Here is a 22766-nt window from a genome sequence, read left to right on the forward strand (position 1 = left end):
TTTTACCATCCTGAGGCAACTAGAGATGCTTGAAGCTAGTCAGTTTGCTTAGAATGCCAGAACCTAAGGAGTTCTTTGGAGTGGCAAAACTGACCTAGAATCTCTTCAAACTGGGCAAGCGACCTAACAATATGAGTCACTGAGGCCAACTGTGTAACTGTGTAGAGCTGTAGAGATGCATGATAATAGTATTCCTTGAGAGTTCTTTCCTTACCTGCCACATCAAGGTTTATCATTCATTATAATATATTATTTTCTAATTCCTATAAACTTCCCCTTTGCTGGGCAGAAATTCTTGAGTTCTCTCATGGGTACCATTCAAGCAGTACGATTCATCACAACCACTAATTGATCTTTACTTAAACTTGCCCTAGGAAAACAGAAAGTCCTCAGAGAATATGGATATGTGCAGTGTATGTTGGTTGAATCATAAACAGGAAAAGGTTTCTGTGGGATGTATTTTTAATGAGAACACATTGTTATACTGCGAGCATGTGGCATTCTTGCTTAAGAGAAACATTTACAAGAACACATACACATTTATATCCAAACACCAAATGAAGTAGATACTTTAAATGACCAGTTTGCACCAGAAATAAAATATATTATACAAAACAGGGGTTATATCCACAGTCATTAATCTTCATTTTCTACACAAAACAATAAATTAAATCACATTATATGCAGATAGTTCTACTTACATTAGAATAATAAACTGTAGCTTGTGCGGCTTTCATTTTATTTTTCTACCATACTTCTGGTAGATCTGTATTGTTTGGTAGTCCCATATTTAAAATAACAATGAGTAATATGGCCCAGAAGACAAGGGCTGCAGAAGTAATCCTCCACAGTATCTATTCCATGTCCTCTTGGTTTCAACTATTCACCGTGAACAAACAGGGAACAAAGCTCAGACTCCCAGGACCCAACAAAAAGTCTGCAAACTCACAGCATCTCCAGGTTGTTGAGGGCACCCCATTGCTGTCTTGTAAGTAAGACACACCACACTGGACTTCTTCAGATGTTGGCATTGAATACTAAATAGGGTATCCTGTTTTGAAATCCAAATTTTCCTCTTTCTCGACATTTTCTGCCCAGTGATTGTGTGCTATCACAGCTTTGGTCCCCTAGCAAATAAACAATTTGGTAGTCCATGTTACGACTTACACCTTTTGTTGGAAGGGCCTTTATTCCTGTGCATAAAATGTAGGTCTTTAAACACGTGAATCAAAGCAACAGCATTTTTGCTAACTCTTAGTTTTGCTTGTTCAAATCTCTCCCTTAAGAATCAATCCACACCTGATACATCAAAGAGCTATTATAACATATGGATTTTTACTTCTGAGATTCAGCTTCCATTGAAACCCTTTCACCATGTTTGAAGTAGCTTAAAACATGAACATTAACTGCATCAGCTGGTTTAGAATTGCTTTACCTTTGGTCTGAATTAACATTAGTGGTTAATGAAAAATTTGAACAAACTCCAATCCAGCACCTTTTGAAAGTCATTTTAATCCTAGAGTCTAGCTGTGGGGTATGCTTGTAAGAGACATTTGTGAAATCTACATGCTGAAAACCAAAGCAAGGCTTGTTGGAATATATGCACATCACAGGCTTGTCCTGCGTGTGTGGTCAAGTTAGCATAAGGGTTCTGATCCAAAGCCAGCTACATTCTTATAGGCAGCACTGTTTTGTCTTCTTTCCCTCTGAGGAAGCACAGAGGTCCTACTCACAAGTTGCTACCTGCTTGGGCAAGATGCCGATGCATCTTGGAGCCACGATGGATGGTGGAGGGGGGAGTGAGGGAGGAAGGGTGGGAAGGACAGTGGCAGCTTGCGATGCCACCCTCTTCTGTTTCTTTCAGAGGATCAAGCTCCTGATTCTTCTGGCTGGGTGTGTCCCAAGCTTCTTGCTGAGTCTGGCTGTTGAAGATGGGCTAAATTATTGGGTATTCTGTAGTTCTAAAGACCAACTGAAAAAGAAACAGATCCCTCTGAACAGCACCTTCTCATTCTCTATGCTTCCACACTGCCCCAAAAACATATTCCATGTTTTCAGTTTCAGTTTTTTCCACTGAAGAAGAAATTTAGCCCGTTTTCAGCTTCCCCATAAAGCGCTAACCACCAGGGCATAACTAAACAGAACCCATGAAATATAGATCGAGGGGCCTAATTTTGGTTGGCGTTTGGTTTTATACTGTATCCACTCAGGATCTGGGCTCTTTGTGTCCCAAGAAACATAAGTATGCATTCTTTTCAGTTTATAAATACTCCCTTAATACTGGTGGTATAATATTTTATTTGGCCTCCTAAAGAGACTTCCACAAATAGTCCTGTATACTCACTCACAAGAAGGTGGTGATGCCACGGGAAGCTCATTTCTGAATTGTCACTGTCTGTTGAGGTCTATACAATAGCTTCAATTTTACTGCCAATGGCATAACTTACACTTCCAAAATCAGGAATAATCAGAAAGAAAGTGGTAAAACTGGGACAAAAGGGGCACAGGTTCCTTGAATAAGTTAAGGACCCTAGAACCTGTAAACAGGGAGAACTGATGGGATATTCTAAAGCAAAAGTCTGAATTTTAAGGAAGAGGAGAAAAGGAGACATTCTCTTTCCATACATTTCTCTTCTCCCTCTGTTAAATATAGCTTCTGAAATGTAAAACAAAAACAAAAACTATTTCAGAGCCTATGGAACTATGTCTGTGGTTCAGGAAAGGATAAGCTGACAGTTCTGGGAAGTGTAATGTTGTAGGGGCTTCCTCATGGAAACTATAGTCATCTGCGGGCAGATACGCGATTGATACAGAAAATTATTTCTGGATAAAAGTGATTATCTGGAGAAAACTTTTATTTTTGAGCCCAGAAAAAAAAAATCTACAAAGTTGACAATGATAACCGTAAAACCTATACTTATTTCCAACACAATGAGTATATACTTTCTGTATATACGCCATATATACGCCGTATATACAGAAAGTAAATACTCATTTTGACCTATATAAATATCATCTTGTTTGGCCAGATGAGAAAATACTGATAAAGCTTCCCTTTTAAAATCTGAACACCCTAGACTTCAGGGTAAAAATTTATAGGCTGATTTAAGAACTAAAGCCCTATTCACTTTGCTATATGATATCTGGCTTCTGGTGAAATACGAATGATTAGTTGTCAAAGATGCTGCTTAGCAGTTAGGAATTTAAGTCCCAGATTATAATCTCCAGCGATCTTAACCCAAGGTACGCTTGGGACAAACACCTACACTTGTGAGATCTACATGCTCTTTACAAGCGAAGTTTTCCAACTTAATGGAGTTTTGGTGACTCATATGATGATTTTCAGGAGGAAAGAAGTGGAAATAGACATGTAAATAAGCAATCAATCTTAAGAACCCCAGAACTGCTTTAACTTTGGAACAGAATGGCATGTATCTATGAAACCTCATGATTTGTCCTGCCATCTTTAAAAAACTAATGCCTTATTTCTACCATTTTATCTGGGGATATAATATTAAGTTTAGAACTATTCCTCAAAAAAAAAAAAAAAAAAAGAACTATTCCTCTACCTGAAGTAGAAATAAAAGATATTTGCTTTAAAAATGTTACAGTTATCAGGCCCCTATATAAATTCCAGAAGGGTTCGAAATGTTTATATCCAAAGACTGCAACCAGGTAGAGTGATTTTCTCCCTGTACATAGGCTTGAAATTTACATTTTTTTCACAAACACAAGATAGTATAAAATGAATATCTCTAAAACACATTGAAAACATCATTGAAAAATAAAAATGAGAGAGAAATAAGCTCTCAATTCACACAAAAAAATATGGATGCAAACCTTCCATTCTGTTTTCACTCTGAAGATTTCTGAGCTGTTAAATGTTTTCTCTCCTATATTTCACTTCCCAAACTCTCCGCCTACATTGGAATTTCTGGAGCTTGCCTTTCTTGCCTTCTTTTTCCATCTTTTTTTTGAAGTCAGCACTTTTTCCTTTGCATCCTCCTGGAGAACTACAACATAGTCATTTCTGTTGATCATAACTCATTCTGTTATCATGCTCTCCAGCTGCCCGAATCCCGTTTTTTAAATGTAGAGGGGAACTATGCTTCACACAGAAATCATCGATTCACTGAAATAAGCCACTTGGCTGGCTGAAATAATAGTGACAGAGGCAGACTCCTTCAGGGAAGCATGCTCAGCCAGCTTCCAAGATATTCAGCTTTCACCCTGCCTGCCTCCACTACTACCTGTGTGGATTACCACCTTCATCACTACCAGGGAATTGCTTGAACTCCCCTATTCTCCTCCCTATACATGGTCTTTTATAGTCACTAAGGTAATTTTAGAAACTATTTTCCAGATGTTCAAAATGTTACTGAGGAAAGCCCCGAGTGACATAATTACAAGATGGTACACTAATTTGGCAACTCCCTATTCTCTTACCATTTTCTCTAAAAATTATCAGCAAAAATGGCAACCTGAGTTTAAACCTATGTATAGAGTACTGGGTACAAAGGAGATATTCAGATATTCAATACTTATTTAACTTTGTCCAAATCCCTTATATCTACACCTAACCCGCTATTGCATGGGTTATTAGTGGATGACTATAACACTGTATAAAGTTGTCCTTGAGGAAAAAGGGCTGCCTTAAACCCTAGTTAATTCTAATAAATTCCACCCCTTTATGTTGAAACTTATCATTTGACCAGAACTGGAAGAGGTCTATCCCTAAAATAACTTTTCATTTAAAACAGAAAAATGGGGTGGGGTGGGGTAACTGGGTGATGGGCACTGAGGAGGGCACTTGATGGGATGAGCACTGGGTATTATACTATATGTTGGCAAATTGAACTTCAATGAAAACAAATGAAAAATTTTTGAAAAAAATAAAACAGATAAATTGATGTACTCCTGTAAAGTCTGCGATCTGAATACATTTCTAGATCTCCGTAATTAAAGCAGCAATTGGCATTTGGCTATGGCCAAGGGGGAGAGGGAAACAAGGGGAAAAAGTGAAGCATCTTTCATTGCTGGTTTGTTGTACACTTATATTTTGCTTTTAAAATATAAGTGGAATTTAATCTTCAAAATGAAAAAATAGACACATTTTCTAATAGCAAAATATAAGATTAAAATACCTAAAAATAAAGTGTTAGTGTGAAATAGGGCTTTTTTTTTTACATTAAAAAGTGAAACATTTTAGACTTGCTTTTCTTATATAAATCCTCTTATCTTATTAATAGTTACAACTTTCCAGAATAGCTTTTATGAGACACTGAAGGAGACAGGCAGGAAATCCTTTTTCAAGATACGAAGTCAGGACCTAAATATATACATTGGACAGAGCAGTCCTCAACTTCAAATCTGTCCATCAGCACTAGAAAAAGGAACACTGTATTTCCAACCTTGAGATTTTTCATTACATTTTCCTCTTTTTGGATGTTAAATTTTTCCAAGAATATTCTACTTTTAAAAACTTTATTCTAGCTATAAAACATTTCATTTAAGAAAACCACATTTTTGTAGCCTTATGTGACATGCCCCCCAAAACCATCAAGATATGGAGACATCAGATTTTCAAACATAAATCTAATCATATGCCCTTGAAACAGTATGAACATTTAACAGAGTGAGGCTATATTCTCATATTAGTTTGTCATGAGGTGAAAGGCCAGGAGGCTTATGGTGATTAATAACAGTTCCTGAGCTTCTTACGAAATTTTACAACAAAATGACTAACTGCTTAAAAGAATGAGTTCTTCAAGAGCGCTCCTTCTGTTCCATTGATGTCTTTCATCCCATCTATCTCCTTAAAGAATCTCGGGCCAAAAGAAAAGGCTTTCTTTTAAGCCACTGAAAAATGGGATCTGATGGAATCTTCCCGTAACTCTCGATGTTTTCCAACGTTACTTTCTTCTTGCTGGCTTCGCCTCTCAATGGTTATTCTGTATTTCTTCCTGGGTAAAGGGAAAGTGAATGTAGTAATAAAACCTTCCTTGGCTACAAAATACTATGGTTTCTCTTACAAAGAATGCCCTCAAGGGACATCTGGGTTTGGGCTGATAAATGAGAAGTGATAGAATATGAAACCCTGGTCAGAGATTAAAGCAGTGTGCCCCAAGGCGTTATGCCCTTACTCAACAAGGAAAATTGGCATGCTTTCTGAAATGCCAAAGAACAAGCCCTCCCCTTTTTTCCCTGGGTGCCTTGTGGGTTAAGTCTTGTCTTTCTGCCACAGAAGCTCTCCCTAACTCCCAGGATATGTCCGAGATAAAGATCAGATTAAGTGGACTGTGACCAAAGGAACAGGAATACAATTGTTCCCACAAAGAGTCACATACACTCAGGGTTACATTTCCATACAGAAATGAAGAAATCTTGGTCTAATGACTTGGGACTAAGCCACAAACTCAATCACCAAAGATTACAAAGGAATGGACCGCCCTCATGATTTGGGACTATCAGTATCTTGAACACACATAAATATTACAATTTTATGAGCTTTGGGGCTTAACCACAGTGGCAATTAAATGTGTGGATTCTCCAAATACTGAGCACAGACCAGCCCAAGAATGTGGACTGCTCAGACCCACCTCCTCCTCTTTGGAAGGCAAACCCAGACACCTATTTCTGAATTGGAGGAAGCTTAAGAATAGGTTAAGTTGTTTTTCCTTTGTCCAAATTCCCTCTCCACTTACGAATTTGGTGGGTGATAGGAATTTGCATCAGGATATTTGTGATCAAATGATAGCCGTGGCTCTGTGGCCCATAGAGGGATGCAATAGAATCCTGTGCCACTGCCCAGGATGCTAACCCATCAACCACCAAACCAGCTGGGTCACGAATACCATCACGAATGAATGGCTCCATTTTTTAATTACCATGCTTTTGGGGGAAAAGCAAGATACAGACAAGTGATAAGAAGGACCGTGCAAAGGTGAGTGATTAAGGCAATAAAAGAAAGTGAATTTTAAAACTTGATAAAGCAGTCCTAACCTGAAAAAGTAGAAGGCCATTAACAAGCCAGCTCCTAGTAAGGCCCCCACCACAATTCCTGTCACTGCCGATTCTTCTAGACCACCTGCTTAAAAAAGAAACATAGATAATCAGAGTTCATTTGGAGAAACAATTGGAAATGTCTCAAGTTTCAGTCCCTGGAGGGTTTATCTCAATTTCCCACTTATGGCACATTTTCCTTTTTTTTGTTTTTGTTTTTGTTTTTGTTTCGTTTTGTTTTTTAAGAAAGCTTTTCTAAGGGATCCTGCACTTTCCTTTCTTTACCAAGTACAAAGCTTAATAAGCATTTAAGGAAGGACCAGATGAATGAACACAGTGCTAAAAGAGTGAGAGCTATGGGAATGAAGCAGGTTCAAGGAGGATCCGAGCAACACTGGAAATGGAGGTTTTCAGGTCCGTCCATCCACACTTGAGCTCCTAGTCAGAGAAGACAACTGGACAGACCATGGCACTGACCCAGCACATCTTATTTTCTCAGACAGATGATGACACTTCGAAGTGGTAGAAGATTTGGTGAAAAATGCATTGGGCTAGTGTTCTGTTTTTAGATGTTCTCTCACCAAAGCCAGAGTTTCATGTCAAAATGTCCTATATAGCTTTGTGAAAATGTGAACAATCTGAAACAATCGAGTTCAGTAGTGTCCCACTTATTACATAAACATGATAAATAATGCATTATCCCATTTAATCCTCAGCCCAAAGGATTGGGTATGCTTTTTTCATTTTACATATGAGAAAATTGAGGTTTAAAGACGTAAGGGAACATTCCTACAGTCACAAAACCAGTAAATGACAAGGGTGGGATTTCAAATCCACGCCCGGTAACTCCACAGACTGTTCTTAACACATTTCTGCCTTTCTCCTTCCCATAACTATCACATACACACAAATAACATGGTTTGAAGGCTGGTCCCAAAGTAGGAAGCACACACATGTTAGCCTGCAGTGACGAACTGGGCTGAAATACCGATACTCACTTGGTTCTCCCTCACCAGCTTATCAAAGGGTCTCTCTGAAGCAACGATTTCCAACACTTTCCTCTTTGTAAGCTCCTTCTGAGAATGTCCACTTGCTTCTATATGTATGGCAAGGCTGCTCATAAATAGCATATTTTACACATATTTGCCAATTTGTAAATTTGGTCGCGTTTAAGGGACATTATCTGTTCGGTTCTGAGGGGGTAGGAGGACACGTACAAACTCAAAATCAGAAGGAGACTTGCTACACATTTAATTTGATCTTTTTATTTTCTCTAAGTGGAAGTCTCAAATGTTAAGGGACTATATTATGGCAATACATGTAATAATGGGGAGAAGCCTTCTACCACTATGAAAAAATAAGAAAGACCTAGAAACCTCTGAGGCAAGTGGGCTGCCAGTTTGTGAATTCGTCCCATGGGTTTTACCAAAAGCAAGCTGGACTTTTCGGAACATGAGCTCCTAGATAACATCTGTCTTTTAAAGTTGCATTATGGTTAATACCGTAGATGGTGAAACACAGAGCAATTAAGTCTCTAAACTTACATGATTTGCAAGGAGAGCTGTTGGTGTGCTCCACAATTCTGGTTTCATCTATTCTCAGTTTTAAAGGTCCCCAAGGATATTTGACATTCGGCCGCATTTCAAAACGACCTTCTTTTCCAAAGTAATCACCAATAACCTATGTAAAGGCAAAAAAATAATTATATATATATATATATATATATACACACACACACACACAAACTGAAAGCTCAAAGTTCTCTGTTTCCAGAGGAGGCACAGGGTGGGCTCCCCTATCACGCAGACGATGATGCTGCATTCTTGAGGACTTCGTCAGTCAAGATTTGCGGTCACTGGTGATGCTTTTAAGGTAAGCTGAATTTAGGGAGCACTGTGGCTCCCATGGCAGGAAAGTGGTTACATAGAAAACGATAACCTCGGAATTTATGGCTTTTCTCTTGCTCACGGGAGGAGGCACTGCTCCACTCCTCTGCCATCTGGCACACAGCTCTCACGCGGTCAGCTGTAGTAGAGCCCAAGTTACTTTCAGGGATGTGGGAGAGAGTCGGGGTCCACCTCGGAGCCAGATTAAGCCATTAGAGGTACCCAGCCTCAGACCACCCTATAAAGAGTCAAGAAGGGGGCACCTGGGTGGGGCAGCTGGTTAGGCGGCTGCCTTTGGCTCAGGTCATGAATCCCGGGGTCATGGGATCAGGCCTCACCAGGCCCCCTGCTCAGTGGGGACCCTGCTTCTCCCTCTGCCTCTGCCCATCCCCCTGCTTGTCCTCTCTCTCTCTCTCTCTCTCCTCTCTCTCTAATAAACAAATAAAATATTTTTTTAAAAAAGTCAAGAAGTCTCTTTTAGGAACATCCTGTTTCACCTTTCTCTGGCTGGAAGATTAGTCCATGACTTTGGGAGTTACATTCTCCTCTCTGATGAATTTACCTATTTGCACCCCCATTTCCAGACTGAACTCTCTTTTTCAACTGGCTCGGTATTCCTGGAGACTCAATTCAAGGTCTGTCCACAGTTTCTAGTTCCAACTGAGGTTTCACCAGCTACCGGAGCCCTGATCTAGAAGTACCTTCCCACCCAGGTTCTCGGGATCTGTTTCTCTTTCTTCTGGGCACCAGCACACCGCTCCTGAGTGGCCTGTGACATCCCTCTCTCTCCAGAAGGAGGCCCAGCCAGCGTCCACAGGCCATTTCATGTCATAGTAAAAAGAAGACTAGACAATCACCAAAATATAACAATCGCTGGCATGTGCTGAGAACTTACTGAGTACTTTACACACATTCACTCCTGAGTGCTGACAGCGACCCCATAATGGACTGTTACTATCTGCCTTTTACAGAGGGAGAGACTAGAATGTACATGAGACCCAGACCACTCCAAGCGTTAGAAAACCATTCAGGAAATGTAGCAAGTGCCTGCTGGCTCTGCTCCTCCCACAAAGGCCAAACATGTATACTAAGAGAAAAGCAGCAAGTCCCTTATGCCAGGTCACATCAAGCGCTACAAGGACATCAACTCTGGGTGGGAGCCAACCAACAAGGACATTTGACCACTGGAAACATGGGATTTCCCCACTTCGGGTCAACATGGAACCATTTCTTGAAATCTTCCAAAATACCCTCGACCAGAAGTGAGCCTTCCCTACTTGGAAACTCCCAAGATTTTCAGCTCATTTTTTATTTGAAGGCTGCTTTGGGGACAGCTATTTGGACACCAGGACACATGCATTCCTTGGAATCTCAACAAGCAGAAGGAGCAGCTGAGGCACAGTCTCGTTTGCTCACCTCCTGGGTGCCTGCTTCTGGGTCTGTCATAGCGATCACAGAGAAATCCCCGTACCGGTCTCCATTGGCATCTATGGACACCTGCCCGGCAATACCTAGAGGATGAGATGTGAAGAACTCCAAGTTAGTGACTTAAAAGACCTCCGTCCGCCAACAAAAACAAGAAAATGAATTGACAGGATTTTTTAAACAAACTCATGCCACAGGGAATCTCATCAGACTCTGAGCATTTTTGTTGGCATTTGGAAAGACATTGTAATTTCATCTGTGTCTGCATTCCTAAATTCTTAACATTTCTCCATTTAAAAATGAAAAGAAAAAGAAATAAATGACCTTCTTTGGGGAATATGTTCAAAAAAAAAAAAAAAAGATTAAGGCTAATCCTGAAAGTAGCATGCTTATCCCAGAGTTTTGTATTAATTTAAAAAAAAAAAAACAACTTCAAGGAGAGAAAGGTTGGAGGTGCCGTGAGCTCCTAGACTTGTCATGAGTTTGTGTTATCACTGGCCAAACATTATAAAAGAAAACTCATTCCAGGCCCAGGATTCAGCAAATGCACTTCATTATGGGCTCCAGTGACGCACAGAAGAGCAAAGGGCCTGCTTCACAGGTCATGGGAGCCAAGCGCTGAAGAAGAGCTAGTCTTTACCCCACTTGTGTTCATTCCTTTTTGTTATATTTTGTTTTGGGGGTTTTGTTTCCCCGCTTTTACTGGGATATAATCAGCACATCACTGTATGAGTTCCAAGGATATGGCGTAAAGGTCTGACTTCTGTATATTGTGAAATGATGACCACGATAAGTGTAATTGACACCCACCACCTCATAGAGATAATTAAATCATTCGTTGTTTATCCAGATGAGTTCTGGGCCATGACTAGGTGCTGAATTTAATGCTGCCACTGAGGCAGAGATGAACCGGACACGTTCCCCACTCAAGACAGGGGCAGCCTGGACTAAGCATTTCTGACTACGTGCATCTGAAACCTAGCTTTCACATCGATGAGCTCTGTGACTGTGGGCAAGGATGTAGCCCTCTGGGCCTCAGTCTTCAGGACTGTGAAAGAGGCACACTAGCACCTCCCAGCCAAGAGGCTGTTGAGAAGATTAAGTGAGCGACAACAGGCTGAGCACTTCTGCCACAGGTGTGAAAGACATTAGTTGTCTTCTTCTGCTGTGGCTACTACTGCTGTGCCTGCAATCTGAGAGAGGACATCCGACCGTGCCCACACTACTCAGAGAAGGAACGGGCATCTAGTTGGAGACTCAAGGAAGACCCAGTAAAAGAGCAGGTCTTTATAGGAATGTTAGTAAAAGTCCATGATTTAGACAAGCAGCCATCAGGGAGTAGCTCTCTCAGCAGAAAGGCTAGCCTTGTGAGTATTTAAGGAGATGAAAGCTGAAAGGAAGCAGAGGGACCATGAGGCTCTGGGGGAGGTAGCCGAAGGTGTGTCGAAGGAAGCAGTAAGGGGTAGTAAGACTGGCATAGGGTGGCCAGAGTGCCCACACGAAGGATCTGACTTTGCCCTGGCTAGCAACAGTGGCTTAGCTCATCAGTAAAAGCAAGTGTGTATCATTACTTGATACTAAATATGTCTACATTGTAATTTTCATTAACTAAAGTAAGAGAATGCATATGTCAGCCACATCCTAATTAACTAAGGCTATTTGTTTTCTTTCATTTTAAACTGTAATAGAGTTCAGTGTAATTCTTAGTGTTTCTATTGATTTGATTCTCTCCGGAAGTAAAGTGAATGTCTGGGAAAAGGGATCCCAAGGGAAAGTTCCATCCTCTGGTGTGGTTTGGAGAGGGCAAGTATTTGGGTTTACTGTCCTTTGGGTTGTGGTTTGAAGGCCCACTGATTTTTCCAGACCTTGGTCTACTTTGCCACAAACAGAATGGAGCTACCATTCATCTTGATTTGTCTTTTTAATATAGACTGGTTACAAAGGATACACCTATATTGAACGTGTTTATCTTCAACAGCCTCTACAACTTTTAAATAAGAAACATCTTTTTTTTAAAAAGCGTATTTGTCTCCAAACATATTTCCTACCCCAAACCATCTGTCATTCCGTTCAGAGGTGTTTATAAAGGTGTGTTCTGCTAAGGCTTTTGCAGAGTGTATGAGACAAAGTGGCCCTAGTAATCCAAGACCTCATTACACTTTAAGCTATTACAATTCTGCCAAGAAATGGGGTGAGAACCCTCAGGTGGCCAATTAGCAAGTGAGACTTCACCTGAGAGTATTGTGTATAAGGTGAGATTGTCAGGCTGACAGCAGAATTTTCCTGTACCTAAGTAATGAGACTTTCCACCCTCATTTCTATTGGCCTGTAGTGGACCTCAAGGTTTGAGCCACAGTCCTATTTACCTTGTCACCCTGACCTCTCACACAGAGAGGAAATTCAGCTTCTTCCCAAGCCATTTATTGAGAGCCTTGAATGATGGTCATAGGTTTCATGGTAATAAAATCCAAATTTGTCAAATAACATCCAGAGTATTTTTCCTTTGACAATTTAATGGTCACTTACAGAGCGACTATTTCTCAGAGTTCTTTTGGGGGCTACCCTCAGATTGATCAGTGTTTAGCAAATAAAATGGGCTTTCCAAACACTTCAAGCTCAAAACTTACATTGGCTTCAATTATCTTTACATTCGGACAGATAAGATTCTAAGTTTAGACTGAACTATATAGTCAATTGTTTTTGGACTCATTTCATATTGCCTGTGTAGACCTGGCCCTAGAATGGAAGCACCAAGATAGTCTATGGGAAAATTTAGTTCATGCCCTCTATACAAAACTGAATTCCAGCCCTTGTGGGCACCTGCCCTTCCCTTAACAACCTCCTTTAGAAGACCAAGAACAAATGACCACACCATGTAGCGAGGAATAGCTAAGAACGGGATGTGGCCTACCAAGGTTATGTCCACACACGCCAGTTTCTCAGTGTATTGGGCACAACTTCTGGGAAATTTGACTCTGTCCTAACATGCCCCCTGAATTATCCTATTTGATTCCAGATCCTCAACTGAAGCAGTCAGAAGCTGAGCAAGACAATCCTAGAGACTTACTTGTTCATGTCCTACAATCTATCTAAAGTTAAAGTAGATGTCACTCTAGTTTCAAGTAAGATGTGGCATTCACTAAATCCACCAAGGAGAAGTTACATCCACATCCAATTATCACCATAGCTGCTGCCCAGGCAGCTAGAACCTGACAAGGACAGGATGAGGCAGTTGAATACACTGAAGTCCCAAATGAGAAACCATATATATGTGCCCCAAATCCAGACCTGGCACTACTTGTTTGCATCACTGAAAAATTTTATCAGTTGAATTGCAAATAAATGTAGACATAGCCCCGGTGTATGAAAGGGCTCAAGGAAAGAGTTAGCATGATGCATCATCAGTCATTGGCTAGTCTGACCCCTTTGTACAGGTAATGAAAGAGAAGCCCAAAACACTGTGTCAGGGACTAAGATGCAGGTCCTGAACCCTGGTCCAGCAATCTATACTCTGTATCAAGGCGTTTTAAATGACACCCATCCACATGATCCCCATAAGGTTAAAAACTCCAGAAAGACCATGTCCCTCAAAACCTTCTAGTTGGCTCTGTATCTCACTTAGGGTGGAACCCAAAGTCCTCAGCACAGCTTCCAGGTGCACAGGATCTGCCCTCTACCCACCCGCTGCTTCTCTGAGGGTGGCTACTAACACACTGCCCCTCACACGCTGTGCTTGAGCCACACAGGCCTCTTCGTTCTTCCAGGGGAACTCAGCACTCTCTCTCTCAACAGGCAATGCAAGGTCTTTGTGTTTGCTGCTCTGTCTAGAATGTTCTCTCCTAAATATCTACATAATTTCTTTCACTTCCCTCAGGTCTCTACACAACTGCAACATTATTAGAGACCTTCCCTGGCCCCTGTTCCTTAAAGTAACAGTCCTCCTACCACCCCCTCCTGTCACGTTCTGTCTCCCTACCCTGCTTTCTGATATAGCCCCAGAAATAGTGTATTTATTTGTTTGTCATCAATTCCTCCCCAACTACCCTGAAAGTTCAGTTGATTTCAGGGAGGTTCTTTAGTGCACTGCTGAATCCTCAGCACTTTGAACAATGCCTGGCACACAGTAGGTGCTTAAGAATATTTGATGACTGAATGAATATGAAGTTGATAGCTCCAAAGCTCCAGCAGCTGGATCATTCTCATTGACTCTCATGTCAATTTTCTTTGAGTGTGTCAGTGAAGTGAGAGGAAACAAGCACTCTGTATGCTGTTAGCAAGAATTTAGACTAGTAGACCTTGATATTTGACAATATTTAATGCACTTTCAAAGGCACTAAAAAAAGACACCAACATACATTTGGACCCAGATATCTCATGACTAGAAATGTTCCCTGTCAGATGTACTCGCAAATATTCATCAAGACGTATAAGATGCCTGTGATAGCATTTTGCATAACAGCAAAAACTGTAAAAAACTGAAGTTATCCATCAATAGGAGACTGATTAAAGGGATCTTTGTGCAGCCATATGGCCAAAATCCATGGAACTATCATTTAAAAATGTGCTGAATCTTTGAGTGCTCGTATGGCAATTTTTTTTTACTTGATATACAATTTTAAAAAGCTGAGACGAAGAGTGGCATTCATTATATATTCCTTTTGTACAATTTTTTATAAGATATACAAATGCATATGTGCTGGCAGAAGGCACAAAATATTTTTAGACCGAATCATAGGAAATTGTTAATAGTGGTTACGTTAGGGAAAGGAGACTAGGGTGGGAAGGAAAACTTTCGCTTTTCATTTTGTACGTTTTTGTACTGTTTAAATTTTCCAGCCAAGAACAGTCTCATTCTCGTACAATTTTTAAGTGTCAACAGAGGTTGCTTGAGTGATGAGATTATAGGCCTTTTTTTTTTTTCCAAGGTTCTTACACTTCTTTGTCCTTAAGAAAGCCCACAGCTGATATTTACCATTTTAAAAGTAAAATAAAAGCACAGGACTTGACTGGACTTGCTTACCATCTCAGACCACCCAGGATTGAACAGATAAATATATTACCTGGTATAATTTCTTTTAAAACATCACAGAACTCTTCACAAACTGATTATTTGTTGTGAATGAGGCTTGCGATAAATTTAATTTGAAGAAGCAGAGTTGTTATCTAAAAATCAGAAGGAGACAAGGCACTTCCTGTTTCAGTGGGACTCTACCAAAGTGCTTTCACAAGCTTTCTCTCATTTAATTTTCACAACAAGCCTGTGAGGTGGGTTGATCTTGACCTACTCTCCTTACTTCAAAGCTGAGAAAAACAAGAAACTGACAAAGTACCACAGGTGCAAGAGAGAAAAGCAGAACCAGGGAAGAAGCAGCTGGATCGCCTGCAGTGTTGTCACCTTACAGACTGAATCCTCACCTTCAAAGGTTCTGTTCCAAGTCTGCTGGATAATTTTCCCTCCATCCTTCTTGCTGTAACCAGCTCTGAGTACTTCATGTAAAGCCAGAACATAGAGGAGGATGGCATCGTGGAATCCTTCAACAAACATGTTAACCTGGAAAGGAAACCCCAGTTGGGTGAGCCCAAACACCAACGTCTCAACATTCATGAGTCATGTAGGCAAATCAAAACAGCTAACAAGTTAGACTTGAGGTCCACAAGCAGTGGCAGAGATGAGCAGAAGAGTAGCTAACAAGAATCACGCCATGGTTTTCCTGGCCCTGGCTTAGAAGGAAAACCATACCTCAGCTGGGGACTTTGGAAAGCAGACAAGATATTACAGAAGTCGAGGAAATTGTACCTGTTGGTGAGGCTAAGTATTCCAGGTGCATCTGCCTTTGGCCTCTACACAGGTGCCCTCCTCCTTCCTCACATCTGTTCTCTACCTCAAGCCAACTGAAGCCCAACCTCTCCCTTGAGGTCTTCACCATCTTCAACAGTCCCCACGATCTCTCCATGCTCTGAATGTGACACTGACTGAAAGAACAGTGCAGGTCCATTCATTCATTTTCAGACACCATTGAACACCTACTCTAGGATTCAAAAGGATTCAAAAAAGAGTAGGCACTGCCATTTTAACCTGCCCAGCATCTGTGTCCTCTCTTCCATCTCAGTTTCTCTTTCCAGCTTGTGTTCATAGTGGTTCCTGAGCATCTGACCCCTCCCTCCCAACTCTGGACCCACCCCTACCCTACTAAGCTCTAACAACAGGAATGGAAATAGGCCTGGACCCGACCGGTTTATCCCAGCAGAGTTCTAGGTCAAATAAGATACCCCTTGTCCTCAAGAAACTTAAGTTGCAAGTACTTTGGGGGAAGTCACTTAATTTCTTTGAGCCTTGTTTCATTCCGTAAGTACCATTTGAAAGTTCTGATATTATATTTAAACCCACTGAACATTCATTGAACACGAAATGAGCAAATACAATCTTGAAACCGAGTAGCTTACAAATTCTGTATAAAGTACAAAAAATAAAACTAAAAACAAGTCTTATTTCAGGAGAAAGTGACAAGAATGGAATGCCATGGAGCAGAATGAATTCAGCATCCCACAGATGACCACTGTGAGTCTTGGGGAGGAGGCATTCTATGCTCTCCCCTAGAAAGAGATCCCATAGGAAGAGAGACACACTGACCTGCATCACCTCATTCAAATACAAGCATTCACAGCAGACACAGCCCAATGTCCAGTACTAGGTGGCCTCATCCGGCCCTTAAGGATGATGAGTTTTCATCACAGAAGCAAATATTTTGGATTTGCCAAAGCCCAGTGCTGAGAGGCCGTTTAGAATAATGGCTAGAACCTGGGCTCACTACTCAGCTTTGCCACTTCCTAGATGTGTTTCTCCGCAACTCTGAGCCTGTTTTCCCTATCTGGAAAATGAGGAAAATAATAGTACTTGTCTCATGAGGTTGCTCTTAGGTTTAAATGAATTACTAGATGTGAAAGATCTCCAACAGTGCCTGACAGAGTCAGTGCTCACAGTTAGGTTTTGTTGTTGTTATTGTGTACCTATAGAGAATTATAAACCGAGGGATCCTGCTTAGCCTTTAATTCCTAATAGCAGTATTCAGAAAATAAGCAATCCACTTATGGTATAACATATTTTGTGGACCCATTTTACATTTCATGGAAACTAAGGCTCCTTGTTCATGCTTTAACATGCCAAGCAGTTCTCTTACTTCCAGAGTGGTCACACCCCTAATTCTGCCAGAGCATGAAGTGTGCACCCCACACTGGTCAATTCCACTGACCATCTAGGAGAGAAGGAGGAAGGGAAGAGTGCTGATTCACAGAAAAGCTCAGAGTTAGCTGCTGGACCCAAAGTCTAATCCTAGCCCTGACACATTACTTAATCTCTCTAATCTTCAATTTCCTCATTGGCTAAATGGGACTTTAGCACCTATTCATCCCACAGAGCTCTTCTGGGAATTAAATGAATTAGTGCATATAAAACAGTTTCTGGGGCCACAAAAACAAATGGTAGACACTGGCTTTTACTCTGAGTCATCAAACTTAAGTTTCAGTCATTATTTTCTTAGGCAAAGAAGAATGGAGTAGAAATAACATCTACTAGTCAAAGATAATTTTCTAGATATGCTAATTCAGATATGCTGATTTAGATATGCTAATTCAATTTTCCAAAGAAATATGAAATTTTCACTTAAGCCGTGAAGTCACCATGGCTTGAAAAGTGTGTGTGCTGATGAGTTAATGCATCTTAGTAAGTGGAATTTAGCTGTAAAGTTTCTCTGACCATGATAAAAATATTTTTTTTCAAAATATCTATCTTCCCTTTGTTAATTGTATAAAACTCAACCTGCTACAAAAGGAAGTCACAGAACCTTGGCATATGGGAGATGGAAGACACCTTTAAAAAGCTCTGGTCTAGGGATCCCTGGGTGGCGCAGCGGTTTAGCGCCTGCCTTTGGCCCGGGGCACGATCCTGGAGACCCGGGATCGAATCCCACATCGGGCTCCCGGTGCATGGAGCCTGCTTCTCCCTCTGCCTATGTCTCTGCCTCTCTCTCTGTGTGACTATCATAAATAAATAAATAAATAAATAAATAAATAAATAAATAAATAAAAATAAATAAAAAAAAAAATAAAAAGCTCTGGTCTAATCTCCTTAGTCTTGGAACCAAAAGAGCATCACTCCCTATCAGTCTTCCTACACTCGCTCACTGAGGGTTGTTCCCTCTCTAGTCCTTGTTCCTGGGGAGCTAGTATGGCCCCTGCTTACACTGTAAAGTACCGGCTACTGGGTATCAGCTGTCCACTTCTCTCCCTCCTCCTCCTCTTGATTCCTTCTCAAAATCCTAACCTAGGGCCATCATGCTGCCATTGGTGACCCAAAGCACAGGACATGTGCCCCAGTACCAACCCCCTTCTGGCCCATCCTCTTTCCTTGATAGGCCCTCTCAATTGCCCCCTGTACACTCCCCAATTATCTGGCTGAGAAACACGAACTTGGATTACCCTTTTCTTCTTTTTAAAGATTTTATTTTTTTATTCATGAGAGACACAGGGAGAGGGAGAAGCAGGCTCCCTGCAGGGAGCCCGATGTGGGACTCAATCCTGGGACTCCAGGATCACGCCCTGGGCTGAAGGCAGACCCTGAGCCACCCAGGCATCCAAATTACTCTTTTTCTAACAAGTTTGACGGGAAAAGAGAACAGATAGCTCTGGACACGTGTCCAGGTCTGAAAACTCATTCTATCTTGATTTGCAAATGGATCGCAAAATTTACCTTCTTTCCTCCCAAAGTAGCTGAGTGTTTCCCTCTCCTGCCAAAATTAGCAGGAGAGCTGTTGACCCGCACTGAGGTTCACTGGCACCCCAGCCTGCTGCGGGGGAGGTTTCATAACACCTACCTCATAGAACTTCAAGCCAGAAGCAAAACCCTAGAGACCATCTTTTCTCAAGGAGAACATTCTCACATCCACACGTGTTTTTTAATGGGAGGAAAGCCCGTTAGCACATTATAGGCACTGAAAATCGCAAGTGTAATTTTTTTTTTAATGAAGGAGAAAATGATCCAGAGTACTCAGTTGCCTTGAAACATTTTTCACTCAACCTCCAGGCTAAAAGGAACAAAGTCATCTGGTATGTCCCCCTGCTTCTGGTCATAACAAAATTTGAACCTCAAAGTCCTGACTGACAGATCATGCTATTGTTACTAATCGAAGAAAATAGGATTCCCCCACCTGAGTATTCTAATATTTAGCATCATTTCTAGCCAAAAAGCTCTTCCTTACTGTCATTAGGCATAGTCTTAATTAAATTCCTTAACACAGCCTTTCCCCTGCTAGATGCTGAACAGTATAGTTCATGAGCCCTGGGAGTTTACAATCCCAACCAAACAGTACCACAGCTCCACAAAAACACACAGATGGACTTTACACAACAAAGTTATGAAGTAGACCATGATGAAGGGCAAGCTTCAAGGTAATAAGTACTTATGCTATGTATCAAGTAAAATGCCTGTCCTTTAAACAAGATGGAAGTCACTCATCATCTTCCACTCATTCTGGGAAGTTTGCCAGAACAAGATAGCATGCTGGCACTAACAGAGGTCTCATCATTTTATCTCCATTCTCTTGATTTTGTCCTCTGTAGTTGGCCAGCAGCAGGTCTTCCAAATGAAAGAGCGCCATTTTGTCGCTGGCCTTCCTCTCTGAGAGCACCTGTCAGACATGTCTATTAGTGTTGTGTTATTTTTTTAATCCTCTATCATGGAGAAAGCTGAATTGAAATCTTGTTATATTTTAACTGATCATAAAGAGTTGCCCTTCATGACAGGACTCCTATCTGTGACAGTGAGTGGAGTCTTTCTCATTTCTCTTTGGAGGGGCAAATTCATAGATGAATTCCTCAGTGCCTGAGTTCCAAACAAGTAAGCAGAGTATGCTGCATGCCTCAGCTGTTCTGTAAAGTGAGAGTGAATAACACAGCAGTAATCTAGCTCCCCAGGTCGTCTGGATATCTGAGAAAGCCTGTAAAGCTCTCAGACAGAGGCCACTGGGAGAGAGCTACCAAAGTTAAATGCAAGGCTCGGCTGTCCTGGGATTTTGCTTGTGGTATTCACATAACTCAAGCATATCACACAGTGATTTTATCTTCCTTACCACAAACCAGTGGTTCCCAATGCAAAAGAAGAAAGCAAAGGATATTGGGCAACATTTCTCAAGAGTCTTTTGAAAAAGACATGACCTTTAACCTCTCACTTAGTTGAAGGGGAGATGAGAGAAATGGAAATTTTTTAAAGATTTATTTATCTATTTTGGAGACAGCAAGAGGGGTAGAGGGAGAGGGAGAGAGAATCTCAAGCAGTCTCCACACTGAGCTCAGAGCCTGACATGGTGCTTGATCTCACAACTCTGAGATCATGACCTGAGCTGAAACCGAGAGTTAGACACTCAGCCAACTGTACCACCCAGGTGCCCCAAGAAATGGAAATTTTGGTGGTGAAAAGGTGAGAAAAGAACTGGGTCTAGGACGTGCCCCTTCCCCTTCATAGCAGGAACAATGACAGCTTGTCTAATTCATAAATGAAACTTATCCTGACCTACTGGGTCCCTGTGGTGGTGAATGGGGGAAAGAAATGGCCTGGGCATGCTACATGGATAGAACAAAGGTTAAAGAATATTATACATTTGATGAACACTTTATAAGTGATCTCCACGCAATAAAAACAGAGATTTTGTTTTAATTCAACTTTCTGTTCAATCATAAAGTTAAATAATCTATAATTTAGAGTAACAGCAAGAATTTCCATAAACCAAGTGACATCACAACCTCTTCAACACCAAAAAGAGGGAGTTCTCATTCTTACTGGCAGACACTCCAATGCCTGCCTCTTCTCTACTGGGCCTGCCTTCATGGAATTCACACTTGGTCACTTGCTTATTTTAGCCTTGAGGAAAGTTAAGTTGAAAATCTAAATCCTTATCCTAGTTGAACTCTGAGGAAATGCAAAGGTCAAGAGGCTTACTAACAACAGTTAGGCAGCACATCAGGGAGAGAGCCAGGGCCCAGCTGTGTGCTGGCCGAAGCACTGCCATCATGTCTGGCAGATTTCTTCCTCCCTATACTGAAGTTATGACTTACATGGGGTGGGAGTTTGCCCTAAGTTTCCCAAATGACTGTCTCTGTCCTGGGCTCAGATCCACCCCTGTAGCCATGCCTGCCCCAGGATTAACTCAGATCTTACAGCCTAGAATGTGGCTGCCCTCAGACAGAGGCAGATTTTTTTTCCTCTGTCTCTCTCTAAAACAGAATGGATCATTAAACAAAAGCAGTCCTGGGAAGATCTTTAAGTTATGACCCGTCCCCTACTATAGCAACTGGCTGCCCTTTTAATGATTGCAGCAGCCGTGGAAGCTAAACACAGGCACCACAACACTGGTATATGGCATCCATTTACACGAGCATACCTCAGCAACCCAAGCCACATGGGGCCGCCTGGTAGGGAGCAACAAAGTAGAGGAAGACTCTATGGAATTGGATTCTTCAAATTGGTGGCTGTGGAGCACAAGCAAATGAGAATGACTCAGAAACTCTCCCCTTGCTCATGCAGAGAATTCAGTCATCTGATATGTTTGCCCTCTGAATATGTCACACACACGTCATATCCGGATACTTCTCATCACCCATTACCCTTGAAGGCTTAGTTGAGAAATGCACATACATAATGACCTAATTGTCCCTGGCTTTCAGATGATCAAATGAGTGATGTATGGTCTTGGCCTTGATATCCCACCAGTGCCCAACCAGATAGATGTGCCTCTGCAAGGCTTGGTGACCCAACCCCCACAGACTGCTCTGGATACTCATTGGCCTGTCTTCCCAGGGATCTGTGGTCCTATCAAGCACAATGTTGAAGTGGATAAATGCATAAACCAAAATCCAATGGGAGAAGGGCTGGGCCAGACAGCAGGACCCTGTGTGGCCTGCAGTGTTCATGCCAGGTGGTGAGGCAGACCCAAAACAAGAGGAAGGCTGATGAACAAAGCCAAAGGGAGATGGAGACAGGGAAACACAGAAAGACAATTCTGGCTTCATTATTTCTAAAAGGTCAAAATCAGAAGGGACAGGTAAATTCTAATTTCTCCAACTTGATGAGATCCTTTTAAACATCCTGATAACTTCAGACTACATCCCCTGAGTCATCTGGAGATGTGATGGTAAGTAAAAGATGGGCAAAAATCCAGGCTTTGGGGATTTTTTTCTTGGGTGGACTTTTCATTTATGTCCTGTATCTTTTTTTTATTTATTTAACTTAATTTTTTTATGTTTATGAAACTCCTCCCTCCTCCTTTTTCTTTAAGCAATTTCAAGATGTAGTTAGAACTGAGCTAAGATCCAGAACCCCTACTCCTAGTTCAAGCATTCTTGATTTATTCAATCACTATGAATAGTCAAAAGGTTAATTTTATTAAATTCTTAATTCAGAGT

The 22766-nt window shown here is 41.3% G+C and overlaps 1 protein-coding gene across 2 annotated transcripts in view; it reads right to left on the reverse strand.

The window, feature by feature from the left end:
- Nucleotides 1-444: 444 nt before the first annotated feature.
- NPR3 (natriuretic peptide receptor 3) overlaps nt 445-22766 on the reverse strand; it is a 69109-nt gene continuing 46787 nt past the window's right edge. Inside the window, exons 4-8 of one of the 2 annotated variants that reach the window (XM_025436234.3) lie at nt 15729-15864; nt 10305-10399; nt 8547-8682; nt 7003-7087; nt 445-5963 (exon numbers count right to left, since the gene is read on the reverse strand). In XM_025436234.3, the coding sequence (XP_025292019.1) occupies nt 5852-5963; nt 7003-7087; nt 8547-8682; nt 10305-10399; nt 15729-15864 (564 nt within the window). In that variant the 3' untranslated portion in view covers nt 445-5851. Of the gene's footprint in view, nt 5964-7002; nt 7091-8546; nt 8683-10304; nt 10400-15728; nt 15865-22766 lie in introns of both variants that reach the window. The other variant, XM_025436233.3, reaches the window with a different exon arrangement.

Source organism: Canis lupus, chromosome 4, assembly GCF_003254725.2.
Source record: "Canis lupus dingo isolate Sandy chromosome 4, ASM325472v2, whole genome shotgun sequence".
NCBI classification, from domain to species: domain Eukaryota; kingdom Metazoa; phylum Chordata; class Mammalia; order Carnivora; family Canidae; genus Canis; species Canis lupus.